Raw genomic sequence first — 17,922 nt, 5'->3', positions numbered from 1 at the left:
GTCAAGGATTATCAGAATCTAATGTCATAATTAAAAGTGGGATGGCATCTAAAGTCTCATGGTATCTAAAGTCTTAATGAAAAAGTTTACATATTGCTGACTAAATGACAACTACATATGCATTGAAGCTACATAGCATATACACCCCCCCCCCATTTAATAGTTAAAGGGTTAGTTCACTAAAAAATTTAAATTCTGTTATGAATTACACACCTTCATGTGGTTCCAAATCCCTGACACCTTTGTTCAGCTTCAGAGCACAATTGAAGAGATTTTAGAAGAAATCTGAGAGATCCATAGACAGCAACAGTCTAGAGATGTTCAAAATCTGGAAAAGGAACCAAAACATTAGATAAGACATGTCTTCAGTGGTTCAACTGTAATCATATAAAGTTTAAAGAACACTTATTGTGCTAAAAATAAACTGTAAATTTACTTAGTTTGCCTTACAGGCCATCAGGGTGTGCATTTACTATAGGCAGTATCAGGGGCGATTTTAGGATTTTCATTTTAGGGGGGGCTCAGCTCCAGCAAGGTAAAAAAAAAACATACATACATACATACATACATACATACATACATACATACATACATACATACATACATATATAAAGCCTAATATTACATTTATAAGTCGTAATTTAAAGTAACTTAAAAATGTTTGTTTAATATGGGTTGTATACTAATATTCCACTGTATTACATAGACAGGCATAGCCATGAGTTCTGAATAAGCCAAATAGGTTCAACCCCACTGTTTACTGTAGTAAAAAATACTTTCTATTTTCAAGTGCATTTTTTGTATCCATGTATTAAATAAATAAACTGCCACTTTTCTAATTAAATGACATACATATAAATATATATTTTTAAACCTACAGGCTAATTCACATATTTTTATCATCTGAATGATAATAATTAATAAGAAGTATTTTTTAATACTAGACAACACTTGATGTCTCTATCTCTGTCACTCAGTGTCAGTTATAATGAGTACATTCTCTAAGTGGTTCTGTCACTGTTTAATCTTTTCTGTGCAAGACTGTATGATATAGTTAATGCCAAACAAATGGTAAAGTGTTTTATATTGGTAGTTAATTTTGAAATAAAAGAAGTGAAATGTTCATTAAGAGTTACATTTTTCGTTGGAGGAAACAGCTGTACTGATGAGGATAAAATTGGGATACAGTGATACAAGATTATCTATTTCAAAGAACTGCAAATAAGCAGAAATTATACCAATTTATCAATAAACACACATCTCGTTTTCTCGCTGTCCATGGCTGTGGTTTGCTTATCAAATGAAAAACAAAAGACGAGGAGGAGCCGAATTCTGCCACTGTTTTCTTATCAAATTTAAAGGGGACTGAGGCGATAATTTAGTGTACAGTTTATGAGCAAATAGCAAAAGTTTTAGGGGGGCTGAGTAGAAATATAGGGGGCCTACAGCCTCCCTAAAATTGATTGGCCTAGCAATATCCATGGGCAGTATGATATATTTGCCATTAGAGATAGCAGCGCAACATGCAAGCACCATATTTCTGATGGTAAACACACACAACCTGATCTGATGTGAAAGATTTAGACATTTTTGAGCTTCATGTGATTGAAGTTACATATTACATTAAAAAAAAACAATATTTTGTTCCCGTAATGTTTATGTAAAAATATATATAATGAACAATCACAGCGGCGGGACAGTATTAAATTATGACCAATAAGGTTGTCATATAACCTGGCATATGACCAAGTAAAGTTTACAGTCCCAGTAAAGTACATGTTTGTGATCAGCCTGCAAGATGGGATATTGTTTTCCCGAATCCTGCAATATCTGGATGCTGCTTTAATGATGCAAACTAAGATTGCATATCTCAGTGATGCAATGTCATACACAATGCACTCAATGGAGCCAACAACGTCACTGAGGGGTTGGGTTAGATGAGCACATTAAAAAGCATTGGGTGCAGCTCAGATTGCACTGCACCAGGTCTGGTGCTCAATTCTGAGCAAATTCCCACTGTTGTGAGAAAGAGGTGGCCCTGTTATTTGCAACCAAGAGATGACAGGAAGTAAACTTAGTACTAAAGGTAGACTAAAAATAAAAACAGAGACAAAGCACTGGGAAAAATAACAGTTTGAAGGCCAGAAAGGGGAAGTGAAATGAGAATTGTACACAGAGAAGTGTTTCATGATCTCTTTCTCCTATTATTGTCATCTCCTGCTTCCATTTTCTTTTCAGACTTGCACACACAAATACATCAATAAGAAAAAGCCTCTGTGTTCACATTTATTCCCCTTTACCCATGCTGCAGCCTGTCGTAAAGCATGTCAATGGACAGTAAGGAGGCTCAGCTCGAGGAGCTGGTAGAGGTAACAGTATCCCAAACCACAGGTAAACAACAACAGTGTGAGCTTTTCTGAGAACAGGTCTGCTCTTAAAGTCACAGTGCCATAAATTAAAAGCATCAAAGACTATGGTTTTTCTTATTTTACAGACTATTCAGCACTGTTTCCTTAAGAAGTGTGTGGTGTTTCAAACTTTAAGAGTTGTGTGCTGTGCCTGTGTCTTTAAAGGAATAGTTCGTACAAAAATGGCCAATAGATAATCACCCACATGTCTTTATGAATATGACTTTCTTCTGTGGAACACAAAAGGAGACATTTTTAACGATTGTGTGGAAATTATTTGTCAAGCAGTCACAGCGAATGAGCACTGGTGCTTTGAAATGGCAAAAAAACTGATGTGATTTACTTAATGTATTTTGAAGGTAAAGTAACATTAGCAATAATGACTGGAATTTTGAAATTGCTGGATTTTGTTTGTCAAATCTTTGCAGATAAACAATAAATTGAGCTAGACCTAGAACTAATTATTGGTGACACCGGAGGCCAGTAAATAAACAAACTATTACATGTTCACTGGCATGTTGATAGATGAGGTAATTAAGATTACACTATTATAGGGTTGCACAGTTTATATAAATATTTTAAGCATCACACTGGAAGCATTCAGTTCTGTCTACAGAAAAACAATGCACAGTTTATTTAGTTTTGTACTGTATTTAGCTGAGCTTTTACTTGTTTTGTCATACAAAACCACCCCATTTATCCTAAATATGACATTATTGTCAAATAGAAGTGTTCAGTTGACCTGGGGAAATTGTTTTTATAGCACAGAAAAAACAATTCTAATATCATGCAGCCTTACTTCTACTTATATACTTATAATTATGAAGTATATTTGAGACTACAGTATGTAGGCTATAAAGATCGGTGTTAGGGCTAACGCATTTTAAGTAACGTAATAATATTACTTTTCTAAGGAACGAGTAAAGTAATGCATTACTTTAAAATATTAAGTAATAATATTTGAGTAACTTTTTTGTTTAGTTAATTAGCTTTTGGCAGCACGGTGGCGCAGTGGGTAGCACAATCGCGTCACAACAACAAGGTCGCTGGTTCGAGCCACAGCTGGGTCAGTTGGTAATTGTGTGTGGAGTTTGCATGTTCTCCCCATGGGTTTCCTCCGGTTTCCCCCACAAGACCAAAAACATGTGGTATAGGTGAATTGGGTAGGCTAAATTGTCCGTAGTGTATGAATGTGAATGAGTGTGTATGGGTGTTTCTCAATGATGGGTTGCAGCTGGAAAGGCAACCGCTGCGTAAAGCATATGCTGGATAAGTTTGCGGTTCATTCCGCTGTGGTGGCCCCAGATTAATAAAGGGACTAAGCTGAAAAGAAAATGAATGAATGAACGAATAATACATTTTTAAAAGTAAATTGCTGAATTAATACTGAGATGAGAGAATTCATTATATTGAACACACTGAAAAAAGAAACTGCACTTGAAAAAGTTATGTACTTTACGAATAAGACAAAAAGCAGCAAACACATTGCTTTAACCTTTCATTAATCTCTGGGCTCAGGGCGTTCTCAGAAGATATTATTATTCGTTTTTAATGTGTTTTTTTAAGGTAAATAAAGAAAAAAAACTGTACGTTTTGAAAGAGAGCAAGCCTCAGCCAGGTGAGAACAAGTAACTCAAAAGTAGCGTAACACATTACTTGCCATACAAAGTAAGAACACAACTGGTTCCTTTTTTGGAGGGTAACTTAATTTTCATTCATTTTCCTTCAGCTTAGTCCCTTTATTCATCAGGGGTCGCCACAGCGGAATGAACCGCCAACTTATCCAGCAAACGGTTCACACAGCAGGTGCCCTTCCAGCTGCAACCCAGTACCGGGAAACATCCATACACACTCATTCAAACACACACTCATACACTACGGCCAATTTTGTTTATCCAATTCACATATAGTGCATGTCTTTGGACTGTGGGGGAAACCGTAGCACCGGGAGGAAACCCACGCGAACACGGGGAGAACATGCAAACTCCACACAGAAAAGCCAAATGACCCAGCCGATGCTTGAACCAGCGACCTTCTTCCTGTATGGCGACAGTGCTAACCAGTAAGCCACTGTGTTGCTCGTAACTCAAATTTGTAATGCATTACTTTCCAAAGTAACTTTCCCAAAGACTGATAAAAATATGGCTTAAAGTCTTTGCATGACACATAATAATCCTGAATATTATTAGTTTAATGTGTCATAAAACAGATAAGTTGGAATCTGCAAATACGTCACATCATTTTAATTTTCCCACCAAAAAATCTGATGTTTGAACGCTCCAGTGTTCAGTTATTACCACTTCATGAAGTTCTGTAAAAATGTCTCTTTTTTTGATCCTGAGAACAATGAAAGTCATACAAATTTGGAAGGACATGAGCACGAGTAAATGATTTTCATTTCTGTGTAAATTATTCCTTTGAATATGACTTCATCACGTGCTATTGTTGTTGTTGTCCAGGGTTTACACACCTTTTCCCAGTGAACCTTGTGCACTCAATCTTTATGACCGTCTTCAACTACTACTGCACCTTCTGTGACTAATTCCCTTCTTTTTTTGTCAGTGGCTTTCTTTAGTTTGAATCTGTTTTCAAAGATATGACAGACATGCTGACAAGTGGAACACACAGATAATCCGGATTTCTCTGATAAGTGTGTCAATTAATCATGTACTAATGCCAAGATTTTGAGTTTGAGGGCCACATTTACATTCAAGTGCGACAAAAATGATTTATTAGCCTTCCAGTTATAGTGAGAAATACTGTGTGTCAAGAGTGAGAATCAAGGTCGAGTATGCTTGTGTTATTAAGTGTGTTTTAGCTTTGGTGAAGGACTAAGAGGAACAGCCAGGTCTGAGTAAGTTTATTTAGCAGTCCTGACACTCGTAGGAGCACGAAGGCCATGTCGGAGCGTTTAGTGGTTGTAGTGTGTAAAAGTACAAGGGAGACACATCGAGGACTGTTTCTCTGGCTGAGTGCTGTCCACTCGCATCATATGCCTCGATGACTGAGGACGCCTGCAGCACTGCATTGTGGGCCAGAGAAATGGAGTAGTAGCAGCTGGGAACAGACGTGAAGCTTTGAGGGGGGAACCAACCAGACAAACTATGAGGAATCATAAAATCATCTAGTTATATGCACTTGTAAGGCAGTAAAGTCTAACTGTAACTTCAGGAATTAACGTCAGAACATCAACTACAACAGAAGTGGGGACGGACGGCAGGTAGCAAACGTCTTACTTTCTTTGTTATTGCGCCATTGTGCTTTGAGCAGTAACACACTTACAGTGTAACTCCACACTACTTTCCACTTTTAGCCTGTAACAGATCCTTGCTGATCTCTAGCTGAATTTATCCACTCCGTGGTGTAGAGTGGCCCTGTTACCCCAGCCATTTCACTTGGAGCTCCTACAACACAAAAAGACTGTCAAACACACACACTTAAAGGAAAATATGATCTGGAGATGTTTGGCTATTGGTTGGTAGAGTGCTTTATGACTTTTATAGCTTCAGAAAGACCAAAAAAGGACCTGTTGGCTGGAATAAACTAAATTCATGTGGAGGAAATACAAGACATTTAATTTTGGTGTCCGCATAAAATTAATATTAGAAGTCAAATTACTTCTGTGAAGATAAATGTCAAGATATGGGTGAACTAATGTCCTATCAATAACATATATGGTTATTAAAACTCATTGACGTTATTTTTAAAATAAAAGAATAAGTGATCATACATATTTATGTTATATTATACAGGATTTAATCTGTCTTCTTGACTAATGAGTAAAACCTAGCGGTTTAAAGGATAGTGGCAAAGTATATATATTTTAGATGACAATTCTTTTCTTTTAAAAATTTAATTATTCTTAAGTCTTTAAACTCAATTGTCATCAAATAATATTCTTATATATAATAACAAGTGACCTTTAATTTGACGTCTGGAATTATGGAAAGAACTGACAATACAAAAATACACAATTAAAGCTGCATTACACTTTGATGCTTAACCTCCTTTTTGTCTTTGACTCATTTGCATCTCAATTTATATTTGGTTTAATTTTATTCGTAATCCTTGCTTTCTGAGTTACTCTTATCACCGTAGCGTTTATGATTCCTAATGACTTTCTAGTCTCAGGAAGTAGAGCCTCTCCACAGCACTCAATACAAACCAAAGGTCCCTCGTCTTATCATTGGTTTAATGCCGTTACATGGGAACCGTATGATTCTGTCTTGTAAGAGGCACTTGGCAACTGCAGATTTACACTTTAAATGGTAGGTGGAAAAATATTCTGTAAAGGTTTTAGCTTTTACCAATGTTTTGTGTTGTTTTTGTGTGGATTCATAATTAGCTGTGTGTACTTTAGTGATATGTTGTCATCGCAAGTAACAGGTGAACAATACATCAGCTAATTTACTATTAAGAACAACCAACAACGCAGTTGGACATTTTGAATACTTATCCTCTTAAGTAGCTTAAAAAGCAATAGCGAGAAAGCTGAGATGAGTATTTACATTATGAGAAACCAACTTTCTCCAACAGTAATACTAACCATTGATTAAGTTATAAATCTTCACAATACAAGTTTATTTGTATAACATTTAAGACATCCGTTTAGATAAAATTTCGCAGTTGCTTTAGCAATTGAGTGTCATAATTAATTGCTCATCACACATGGATTGCAGTGCTCCTGATGATGCAACATGTGTTTAGGATAATCAAGTTTATGTAAAGTTCACACAGTTTATATATTATATATATTCAAATATGTCCATTTTATAACATTTATAAAAACATATCAATGTAATGTTATTTTCATTTATGAATCAGAATTACTTAAGTATAGTCTAAATGGTTAAAACCTATATTTAATTGTAAAAAAATCAACATCATAAATGTTACATTGATGTTTTTTTAATTGAATTGACTTGCATAAATATTCACGTATAGAATAATATTGCATGCTGCAATGGTTTGTCAATAGGCAGGCATATTCATTTTTAACAACAAAAGTGGTGACACGGTGGCTCAGTGGTTAGCGCTGTCGCCTCACAGCAAGAAGGTCGCTGATTCGAGTCCTAGCTGGGTCAGTCGGCATTTCTGTGTGGAGTTTGCATGTTCTCCCTGTGTTCGTGTAAGTTTCCTCCGGGTGCTCCGGTTTCCTCCACAGTCCAAAGACATGCGCTATAGGTGAATTGAATAAGCTAAATTGGCCGTAGTGTGTGTGTATGCATGTTTCCCAGTACTGGATTGCAGCTGGAAGGGTATCCGCTGTGTGAAACATATGCTGGATAAGTTGGCGGTTCATCCCGCTGTGGTGACCCTTGATGAATAAAGGGACTAAACTGAAGGAAAATTAATGAATGAGTCCATAAAGTTTGTGATGTATGAGGAAAAGGTTAAAAATACTAATATAGAATAAAGATCTTTTTGGGGGTGGTGAGGGGGGTCTGAATGTGTTATGAGGATAAAGCTTGTGTGGCTCCTCTCTCTACTAAAACTATTGTCACAAATTTAAAATGTCTTTATATAAAAGTGCTTTGGCACTTGGCCTTGAATTGATGACTTTCTCATTCTTCTGCGATTCCCTTTCAAGACTGGGCTTCACAGGACCTTGACATTACTGGATGTTTAAACAGAACATCTGCTCACCATAATTATATAAAGCTGTGACAGGACTTGATTTAACCCTACTTCATGACCTCTGATCTGTTTTGGTCCTCCATTATCATTAACATTATTAAAAGATTTCAAGCATATTGTTATATTTAAACAGCAGTAGCACTGGTCTTTTAACACTTAATGACTATTTATCATCATGCTTTGCCCCCACCAACCCCACTTTTTACCAGAGCGGCGACGGCAGGGCAAATTCCAGCCATTCCGGCGTCTATTTGGGAAGAAGAAAAGGAGAGAAGCAGAACGTGGGTTTGAGGGAACTGAACTTAAACCTAGTCATTCCACCGATGATGTCTGCAATGGAGTGGACTCAGTTAACCAAGAGAATGATCAGTATTTAAGGTAAAAACTGTGTCTATCATTCGGAACTTATGTAAAATATTATTTTACATGCTGACAGAGTTGTTTATGAGCCACATTGTGTATTAAAACATTTATAGAGTGTTTAAATCTGTTCACAGGGAGTCAAACACCCTAGGGTCCCGAGCTTTTTCACACGAGAGTGTATTTATCCCTGAGGACTCTGAGAAGACACATCCAGGACAGACAATGTCCCAGGAGAACGTTTCCGACAAAGTCAGGAACATCCAGGTGAGACTCATGAACACAAACAAATTCATTCGTCAGACTTTCCTAACACAAATTTTGGCAATAATATTAAACCAAAACATGGTGTCTAAGATAAAACATGTTGGTGTATCAGTGTCAACTTAAAAATTGCTGTTGCTTCTGTAATCCTCATTTATAAGTCACGTTGTGTAAATGAAACAGGAGGCATCATTTGCATATTCCCTGACTATTTATACTTTTGTTGATAGAGGCAAATTGGACATAATATAAAATTTGGTCAGAGACCCCCTTCACTTAGAAAGAGTGAGGGAGATGAAGGCAGCTCAGATGAAGAAGAGGTACCGCAAAGCCCATTGAGAGTTCTTGCTCAAGTGGAGAATGAGCCACCAGAGACATCAGCCAAGGAAAAAGTAAGTTCAGTCTCTACAGTAGCTTAGACCAGGGGTGTCCTGGAGGGCCGGTGTCCTGTAGATTTCAGCTCCAACTTGCCTCAACACAGCTGCAAGAATGTTTCTAGAAAGCCTAGTAAAGCTGTGGTCACACTAGAGTTTTGAGTTTGCGAAATTCTGTTGTACGGCGCTGCGAAAAGAGGCGGGATTAAACAAGATAATTAGACATTTAAAAAAGCTAGCGATTGCTCCATGTTTTAAATTTCTGTCCAGAGAGGTCATGTTTTGATCCTCGATTGGTCTCATGCAGTCAAGTGATGCGACTTTGCAATGCAGTGAACTGTGAAACTTGATGCACGACCTTGCGTTTCCGGTCTGACGCATTCGCGTGCGCAGCTTCAAGCTGCGGTTACACTGGGCTTTGTGCGTGCGAAATTCTGTCGTATGCCGCTGTGAAAAGGAGCGGGATTAAATAAGATGATTAGACATTTAAAAAAGCTAGCGATTGCTCCATGTTTTAAATTTCTGTCCAGAGAGGTCATGCTTTGATCCTCGATTGGTCTCACGCAGTCAAGTGATGCGATTTCGCATGTCAGAGTTCACCAAGCTTGAACTTTGCACCCCAGCGATATGCGAAACTATATGACCTTGCGTTTCCAGTCTGACGCATTCACATGGACACTGGCCCTCCAGGACCGAGCTTGGACACCCCTGGCTTAGACCATGGGTGCCCAACCCTGTTCCTGTAGATCTTGGTTGGTTTCGTTGTGTTTGATTAGGGTTGAAGCTAAATTCTGCAGGAAGGTAGATCTCCAGGAACAGGGTTGAACACCCCTTGCTTACACCATCCATTTCCACAGCTATCTGTGAAAGGTAGACACCATTTCTCTGTTTTAGTGAGTAGTGTTGTGAAACATTGTGTAATGTAGTAAAAAAAATATAAAGATCCCCTTGCTTGCCAAATTGTACAGAACCTTTATGCATTTGGCAGGCACTTTTATTGAAAGCAACTTCTAGTGCACTCATGATATAAATTTTACCAGTAACCTCACTGCTGCTAATGTCATGTTCTAGTTAAGCTGCAGGAAACTGTAAAACTGTCTAACTATCGATATATTGATTCCATAGACACACACTTCAGAGGTCTGTTGACCTATAGTTACCAATTAAATTTGTTTGTGTTTTTCTGTACACATAGCCTGTCAGCCATGACACTGTCCAGCACAGAACTCCAGTCAAATCCCCACGCACCAAGCGCCCACCTCCCCCAGGCACAATTGAGTCTATCAATCTAGATGCTGTCCCTCAGTCTGTCCCACGCTTGGACAACACTGCTGCCAAACACAAACTGTCTGTTAAACCGAAGAACCAGAGGGTGTCTCGTAAACACAGAAGATTCACACAGGTAAAGGGTGAAGGTGTTCTTTATCTTTCTGTTTTGAACTTTAATCTGAATAGCTGGGATTGATTTAATATATTAAGATCTTAAGGTGATAGTTTGCTGGAAAATAAAAAATTATTACCTCATTCTGATGTCATTCCAAATTCATTTATATTTTTAATAACATTGTGATTGTGAGGTCTAAAACAACACTGGACCACACTGACTTCCAATGTATGTGGGGAAAAAATAACTGGTACATTTTTAAAGTTATCTTCTATGATCCAAGAAAGAGGCAAAAAAGTTATAAAGAAAAAAAAAAAGATGAAAGTTAATAAATTGTGAGCAAATGTGTATGTCTGTGAACTAGGGGTGCAACAATACAGATTCGTTTTTTGGATTATGATTTTGGTATAGTTCGGTATATGATATGTTCAGTAAATAAACATGACAATGACTACATTTACAGGGACATCAGCAACCAAATTATTTGCCTTAATCTGAATCAGACAATAATATGATTAAGGTGCAGAGAGTAGTGTCAAACAGCCATGTGTGTACAGACTGTCCTATTACAAAATGCATACACCACGGTAACAGTTTGATAAAGGTGTTTACATGTACTGCACTTCAATAACGTGACTAAAATCAACATACTCCACATGTCTTAATACGATTTCTGATCATTCGATTATGACTTTAGTCAGATTAAATTAAACAAAAATCTCTGTTTACATGATAGACTCTTAATCAGAGTATTGTCTTAATAATATTAAAATCGGATTAGTGGTGTCCATGTGAACATACTCATTGTCAAATAAAAATAAAGGAAAAACTCTACAAGTGAAAGTATAGTTTATATAATATGAATAGAATCAAATACAATACTGTATTGTATTTAATCTTCACTATAGTGATGCATATATCAGTACACCCCTCACAAATCAATCTTTTAAATTCATATTTTTAATAGGAAGCTATACAATATTATTTTATACATATACATTAGATTAGTCAGTATTGAAGCCAAATCTGGAGCTTATCTAACAAAATAACTTATGATAACGGTCCAAAAACTAGTACACTCAAATTTATGTCTTATAGAAAAATATTGAATACAAAAAAAGGAAAAAAAAATCATTATAATGGGCAATAATGGAAAATTTAGTTGAAATTTTGTAGGTTGTAATTTATTTTTGCAGTATTTTGCTTGAATTTAATGATATTATCTTTCAATTTCTAAATATGTTTTTGACTAAGATATTATTTTAATAAATATATCTATTTAATAAATCTTTTTTGTTTAAATGCACTAAAATACTGTATTCACTGAGAAATGGATAAAAATATTATTCAGTGTACTCAATTATGCTGAGCACTGTAGCTATCCAGTTAGTAGCGTTATTTCAATAGAGTTATTTCATTGTCTTTTGTAGTTTGATTAATATTAATAATATTATTTCATAATAAGATGTTTTCACTTTCAGACAGAATTCATCTCACTAAGAAAGTTCCAGACAACATAGTTTCTCAAATGTTTACATTCTATGACTTAACCGATTGAATACTCATCAAGTGTGGCACATTCATATAATTTTTGGATATAAATAAGTTTTACCACTCAGAAGCTTTCATTCATCTGTTCATATGAGCACTTCTCAAATGTCCTGTGTGAGTTCTTTTCACAGTTTAAGGTTCAGTGTTTAAATAAAAAAAAAAGAGCTTATAATTTATTTTTAACAGGAATAGCTTCTGGTCCCACATGCACTTACACGCTGACAAGTGGCACAAGTCACTTTTAAGTTTCACATGAAAGCGTTCCTAACTTTAGTGCTCACTGATGGGATATTGCATGGACATACATTGCAACATGCACAGGGCCAGATCAGAGAGTAATTAAAGGAATGAGGAAAATGCTAAATGTAATTTTTACATTTAAATGCAAAACCGGACAAACACAATTAGCATATGCGTATTGAACCATGAAGGTCATACCGAACAGTTATAATATTATATTGAGTATTGTGACATCCCTACTGTGAACTATAACTCAAAAGTATTAAGGTATTAAGTTCTGTAACTTTAAATATATTTCAGGAGTTTCATGAAGATGATTTCTCTGAAATTCAAGAAGAGTTTGAAAAGGATGAAGAAGTGTTTGATTCATCAAGAGAGGACTATAGTATTATCCAGAGAAGTAAAGAAGATTATGAACCTACCGAAAAATCGCAGAGGCAACGGTTTCATGAGAAGGAGAAAGAACACCTTGAGATTAAGAAAAGAGAACAAGAGGAAGAGAGAAAGAAGGAAGAACACCGGAGGATGATTGAGGAGCAGAGGCTAGAAGAAGAGAAGCGACGCAGACAGGAGGAGGAAAGGCTGCAAAAGGTGGAAGAGGAGAGAAAGCAACGAGAGGAAGAAGAGAGGAAAAAAAGGGAAGAGGAAGAAAGGAGGAGAGAAGAGGAAGAGCTAAGATTACGACATGAAGAGCGAAAGAGACAAGAGGAGGAGGAAAGAATGAGGAAAGAAGAAGAGGAAAGAAGAAGAGCAGAAGAGGAGAGAAGGCAGCAGGAACTTATGGCAGAGTGTCTTCGTTTGGAAGAGGAAAGAAAAAGGGAACAGGAAGAGAGAAGGAGAAAAGAGGAGGAGGAGGCAGAGAAACACAGGATTCAAGAGTTACAAGAGAAAAGGCAGAGAGAGGAGGAGCAACGCATTCGTGAAGAAGAAAGATGTCGACAAGAGGAAGCAGAGAGGAAAAGACTAGAGGAAGAGGAAAGAAAGAGACAACTGCAAGAAGAGAAAGCTGGATCTACTGACCCCGAATGGAAAAGAAAAGCAGAGGAACTGAGATGGAGAGAGATGGAGGAGAGACAGAGACCCTTCACTTTTAAAGTCTCTTCGGGCGAGAAGCAGATACTCTTCCAGAAGGTCAATCTCACGCCTGTTACTCCAGCAACTGGTCAACAGGGTGAAGCAACAGCTGAAACCTGGGAGGGAGCTAAAGCTTCTTCACCAGGAGGCACAGATTCACCAACTCTGTCTTCATCTCTTTATGTCCCACATACTGCAATTCTTGTGACCGGAGCCCAGCTTTGTGGAACTGCAGTCAATCTCGATCAGATCAAGGACACAGCTTGCAAGTCACTCCTTGGCCTTTCTGAAGGCAAAAAGGCCATGGGCACTCCTCCAACCAAGAGCAAGACATCTCCAGATCGTAAATCTGGAAAAACCAAATCCTTATTAGAGTCTTCCTTGTCTACAGATCAATCCAATGCTGCTGTCCTGGCAGAATGGGCAAGTATTCGGTCCAAAATTTTTAAAGGTGCTGAAGAGGGAAAATATCCTGAATACGCAGATCAGAGTCGCAGGCCAACAAGTGAGGATCTAAATACAGTGCCATTCTCTCACACCAACCTCAGGAAAACAATGTCAGCCAGTGCTAAGTTTTCCATCACGCCAGCCAGAAAGAAATTTGCTGAGCCTAACAGGAACTCTGAGATTTTTGGTCAGGAAGAAGGTGTGAAAACAGAATCTGCATCTACAGAAACACCCCCCGTCCAAAAAGAGTTGCCCTCTTTAGGTAGCAAGGTCCAGAGTAGGGGAAGCAAGCTTGTCCGCATAGCAGATGAAGAGTGCATGTTTGCCAAAGACCTCCCCTCATTCCTTGTTCCTAGTCCACCACATGGATCTCCCAAGTCCCAGAGATCTGAGACTGGTTCCCCAATTCAGGCAGAATCAGAGGATTCAGATGCAAAAGACGAAGATGGGGAACAGAAAGCCCAGGGTGGTGATGAGCAGCCATCCCCTTTTGGAATTAAATTGAGAAGAACAAACTATTCTCTTCGCTTCCACAATGAACAATCTGCAGAAAAGAGGAAGAAAAGGTACAGTGCAGGAGACAGTTTTGAAGGTGTCCCAGTGCCTCTGACAGCCATTGACCAAGACTCTGACAATTCTACACTCTCTGAAAAGTCTAGCCCTATTTCTCCACAACAAGAGAATATTGAATTTCAAACCACAGTCACAGCCAGTAAAGAATCTCGAAGTAAGTTTAGCAGAAGTACTCTCCATTTGACACGCACCGAAGGTGACAACATGTCCCCCAAACCTCCACTTTACCAAAAACCTGCTACCTCCCCCAAACCATCTGAAGGTCCCACACCTCTACTTTCTCCTCTTCCAAAACCTGGTAGAAGGACTTCAGGAGACACAATTTCACAAAGGACTGGGGAAGCAGAACAGGTAGCTACTGAGCAAAGCAGTGACCGTAAAGAAGGAGTTACAGCATCTGTACCATCACAGAAAAATGGAGAGGAGGATCTTAAAGAAAAGAAGTCATTTTTTCCATCCATCAGCATCCCATGGAGAGAAAAAACAGATCGCAGAACAGAACTCATTAAAAAAGGTTTGAAATACTCATCTTTAACATCACAATAATGCTTCCAAAGCAGATATCTATTGATATTCCTTTAAAACATTTTCAGTTCTAACTGCTTAACATGCAGACTTCATTCAAACCATTGGAATCAAATCATTTGCATTTTGAATTGTTTGGTCTACTTTTCTTGCCTTTGTTTGCATATTGATTTGAGATGCATTTTCTTTCTTTGCACCTGTTTATCCATATGGCCTGGCTTACAAACCTCACATTTCATATGCATCAAAGATCAACCCCTTTACCAATATTCCTGTCCTGCCTTATAAGCACTGATATTTCCTTTGGGAAATTAAGATGATTACTACCACTGTGGAGAGGAAAAGAGGAGTTTAAGACTCTAAATTGTCTTTTAGTCTTTATTGCCAATTTGACACACCTTCTGCATTTCTTCTCCTTATCAGAAAAACCATCTCTGCAGGCCAGGCATTCTCTGGACAGCTCACGGTCACAGGACAAAGAGACAGGACCACTTTGGATCACTCTGGCACTTCAAAAACAGAAAGGCTTTAGGGAACAGCAGCAAAACCGAGAGGAAAGGAGGAGCCAGAGAGAGGCTAAACTGGCAGAGAAACAAGCTAGGGACAGAGAAAGTGTATGTATATACAAAAACCCTGCCACATAGTCTTATTATCATTCATTAGCTACACTGTTGGTACTGTATGCATAATTGTAATATTGTGAATTCGAAGCAAAAGTTCTCACTTTTGTTGTGGAAGTGAGTTGCTAGTTCCACCTTCTTGAACTTTGACTGTTGCAAACGTGTCACATGACACCTAGTGAGGACACAGTATAATATTATAATAAATAAACTCCTCTGTATTAATAGAATTTGGTGTTGTTTGTATCTGAAAGGCTGGAAACAGTCCCACAGAGGATAAAGGCAATGGGAGCTCCAGCATCATATCCAAGCCTCAAACAGCAGATGAGAATAAAAGACCAGACACACTTCTGGCTCGCTTTGAGCGACGTGACAACTTGAAGAAAGCCAATACCTTGCCCAGCTCAGTCACAGGTAAAATATGAATTTTCTTACACTTTGTTTCCTTTATTATTACTATTATTATTATTGGGGCTTTACTCAGAACCATTTACATCTAAGGTTAAGGTTTGTTTTTGTGGATCCAAGTGGATGATGCTATATACAGATATAAACGGAGTCTAAAGCATTTTAGCTGATCCACTTTCAACTTTTGCAGCATTAGTTGAAAACACATTTGATCATCTAGATTACACATAATACTATGTAGATCACAATGGGCTATATCCACACAGACTTTTAATTTCAGTCAGCCAGCCCCAGGGCTCCCGGTTAATTGTCATCACATACAGAAATTGCTGGATTTAAGATCTGGTTTCTTTAAAAATTGGTGATCTTCACTGCCTGGCTTAGATATGATATAAAGTGGGTCTCAGACTAAACAAGAAGCACTGCATTACATTATACTTTTCCGTCCCATGTCTTAAAATAGAGAAATTAATTTTACCCAGCAGTATTTTTAATGTAATTTCTGGTCTAGCCTGCTGCTAATGATGGTGTCTGCGTTTAAATGGTTTTTCGTCTCTTTTTACAATTTAACAACCAAATGAATGCTTAAGTCTATTTAACTGAATGTATTTTAATTACATTACAACATCGATGCTGCAAAAGGAACCGTATGAAATTGAAAATAGTCATCATTGGCTGAAAAACACTAGCTGTGCATATAGCCCATTGCCATTTACACCCTCTTCACTCTCTTGCTTTGCCACTCAATTTTAAAGGGATAGTTCACCCTAAAACAAACATTTACTCTTAAGATGTTCCAAAGCATTACAAGTTTCTTTTTCCTGTTGAACACAAAACAAGTTATTTTTAAGAAAGCTGAAAACCTTTATCCTTTAACTTCCATAGTAGGATAAACAAATACCATGGAAGTCAAAGGTTTTCAGCTTTATTTAAAATAACTTTGTTTTGGGTTCAACAGAAGAAAGCAAGTCAAACTGTTTTGAAACAAGTGAAGGGTGGGTAAATTATTACAGAATATTCAGTTTTGGGTGAATGATCCCTTTAAAATCACATGATATGTTATGGTTACATGATCCATATCTGAATGAATGCATGTTAATACAAAGTAGACACCAGGCTTTAAAACTTTTGGTCTTTTGCTCAGTTATAATATAGTCTTTATTCATTCATTCATTCATTTTCTAGCATATTAAAACCTTAGCTGAATTTCAGCTGACAACAAAATGTGAAAAGATTGAAATTTAGATATGGTGCCTGCCCATTCATGCTGTGATATCTAACCACATACAATTAGGAAAATATCTTTCTCTAAATTTGTTAGCTCACTTAAAAGAATCAAAATCAAAACAACAGTTGTCTTTCTTTTTGCAGTTGAAATAACAGACTCTACACCATCGCCGCCAGCAACAAAGGATGTGACAAAGCGCTTCCCTCCTGGTGACACTACCCAGGTTTCGACTGAGCCTGCATGGCTTGCCCTAGCAAAGCGTAAAGCCAAAGCCTGGAGCGACTGCCCACAAATCATCAAGTGATCCGTTACCATTGACCAAGAAAAAAGCAAATAAGTCTACTTCATCCACATCAGTTAGCCATCACTGCACTCCAGCTCACCTATGGCTCTAAACAAAAGGTCCATTATTCACCTTGAAGCAGGCATGTCTGGACAACTGGTCTTTTAGTAAAGAAAACATGTTTTTTTCCAGAATATATCTATTTTGCATATTTCAGTTTATTTCATCAGATGATCAGATGTCAAGCATCAAACAAGCCCTAGAATCTTCATCGAGAGGTTAAAGCCCTTCAAATATCTAAGGTCATCAGTAGTCCTGTTAGCAGCGTAAATGCACAATGCATGTCAAACTGTTGATCCTAGATATTACTAAAACAATATGAGCGGTTCACATTCAGTAACGCGTTTCAAATAAGACGTTATGTTATTGCTTTGGTGACAATTCTGGGATGCAATTCAAGGGCTAATTATAACACAACTGATCAAACCTTCACCAGTTTCACTCCTCGCTCCCACAAGCATAAAAATCAGAGAAACAGTTTTGTAA

At 37.6% G+C, this 17,922-nt stretch overlaps 1 protein-coding gene across 1 annotated transcript in view; it reads left to right on the top strand.

The window, feature by feature from the left end:
* Positions 1 to 8,254: 8,254 nt before the first annotated feature.
* Positions 8,255 to 17,922, top strand: part of cracd (capping protein inhibiting regulator of actin dynamics) — a 10,629-nt gene continuing 961 nt past the window's right edge. The window contains exons 1-8 of the mRNA XM_056481204.1: positions 8,255 to 8,423; positions 8,543 to 8,672; positions 8,900 to 9,061; positions 10,239 to 10,445; positions 12,519 to 14,826; positions 15,261 to 15,451; positions 15,712 to 15,871; positions 17,237 to 17,922. The exon at positions 17,237 to 17,922 is cut by the window's right edge and continues 961 nt beyond it. Coding sequence (XP_056337179.1) covers positions 8,631 to 8,672; positions 8,900 to 9,061; positions 10,239 to 10,445; positions 12,519 to 14,826; positions 15,261 to 15,451; positions 15,712 to 15,871; positions 17,237 to 17,397 — 3,231 coding nt within the window. The 5' untranslated portion in view covers positions 8,255 to 8,423; positions 8,543 to 8,630 and the 3' untranslated portion in view covers positions 17,398 to 17,922. The remainder of the gene's footprint in view (positions 8,424 to 8,542; positions 8,673 to 8,899; positions 9,062 to 10,238; positions 10,446 to 12,518; positions 14,827 to 15,260; positions 15,452 to 15,711; positions 15,872 to 17,236) is intronic.

This window comes from Danio aesculapii, chromosome 20, assembly GCF_903798145.1.
Source record: "Danio aesculapii chromosome 20, fDanAes4.1, whole genome shotgun sequence".
NCBI lineage: Eukaryota > Metazoa > Chordata > Actinopteri > Cypriniformes > Danionidae > Danio > Danio aesculapii.
The sequence above is the reverse complement of the archived record's forward strand: the minus strand, read 5'-3'. Positions and strand labels throughout refer to the sequence as shown.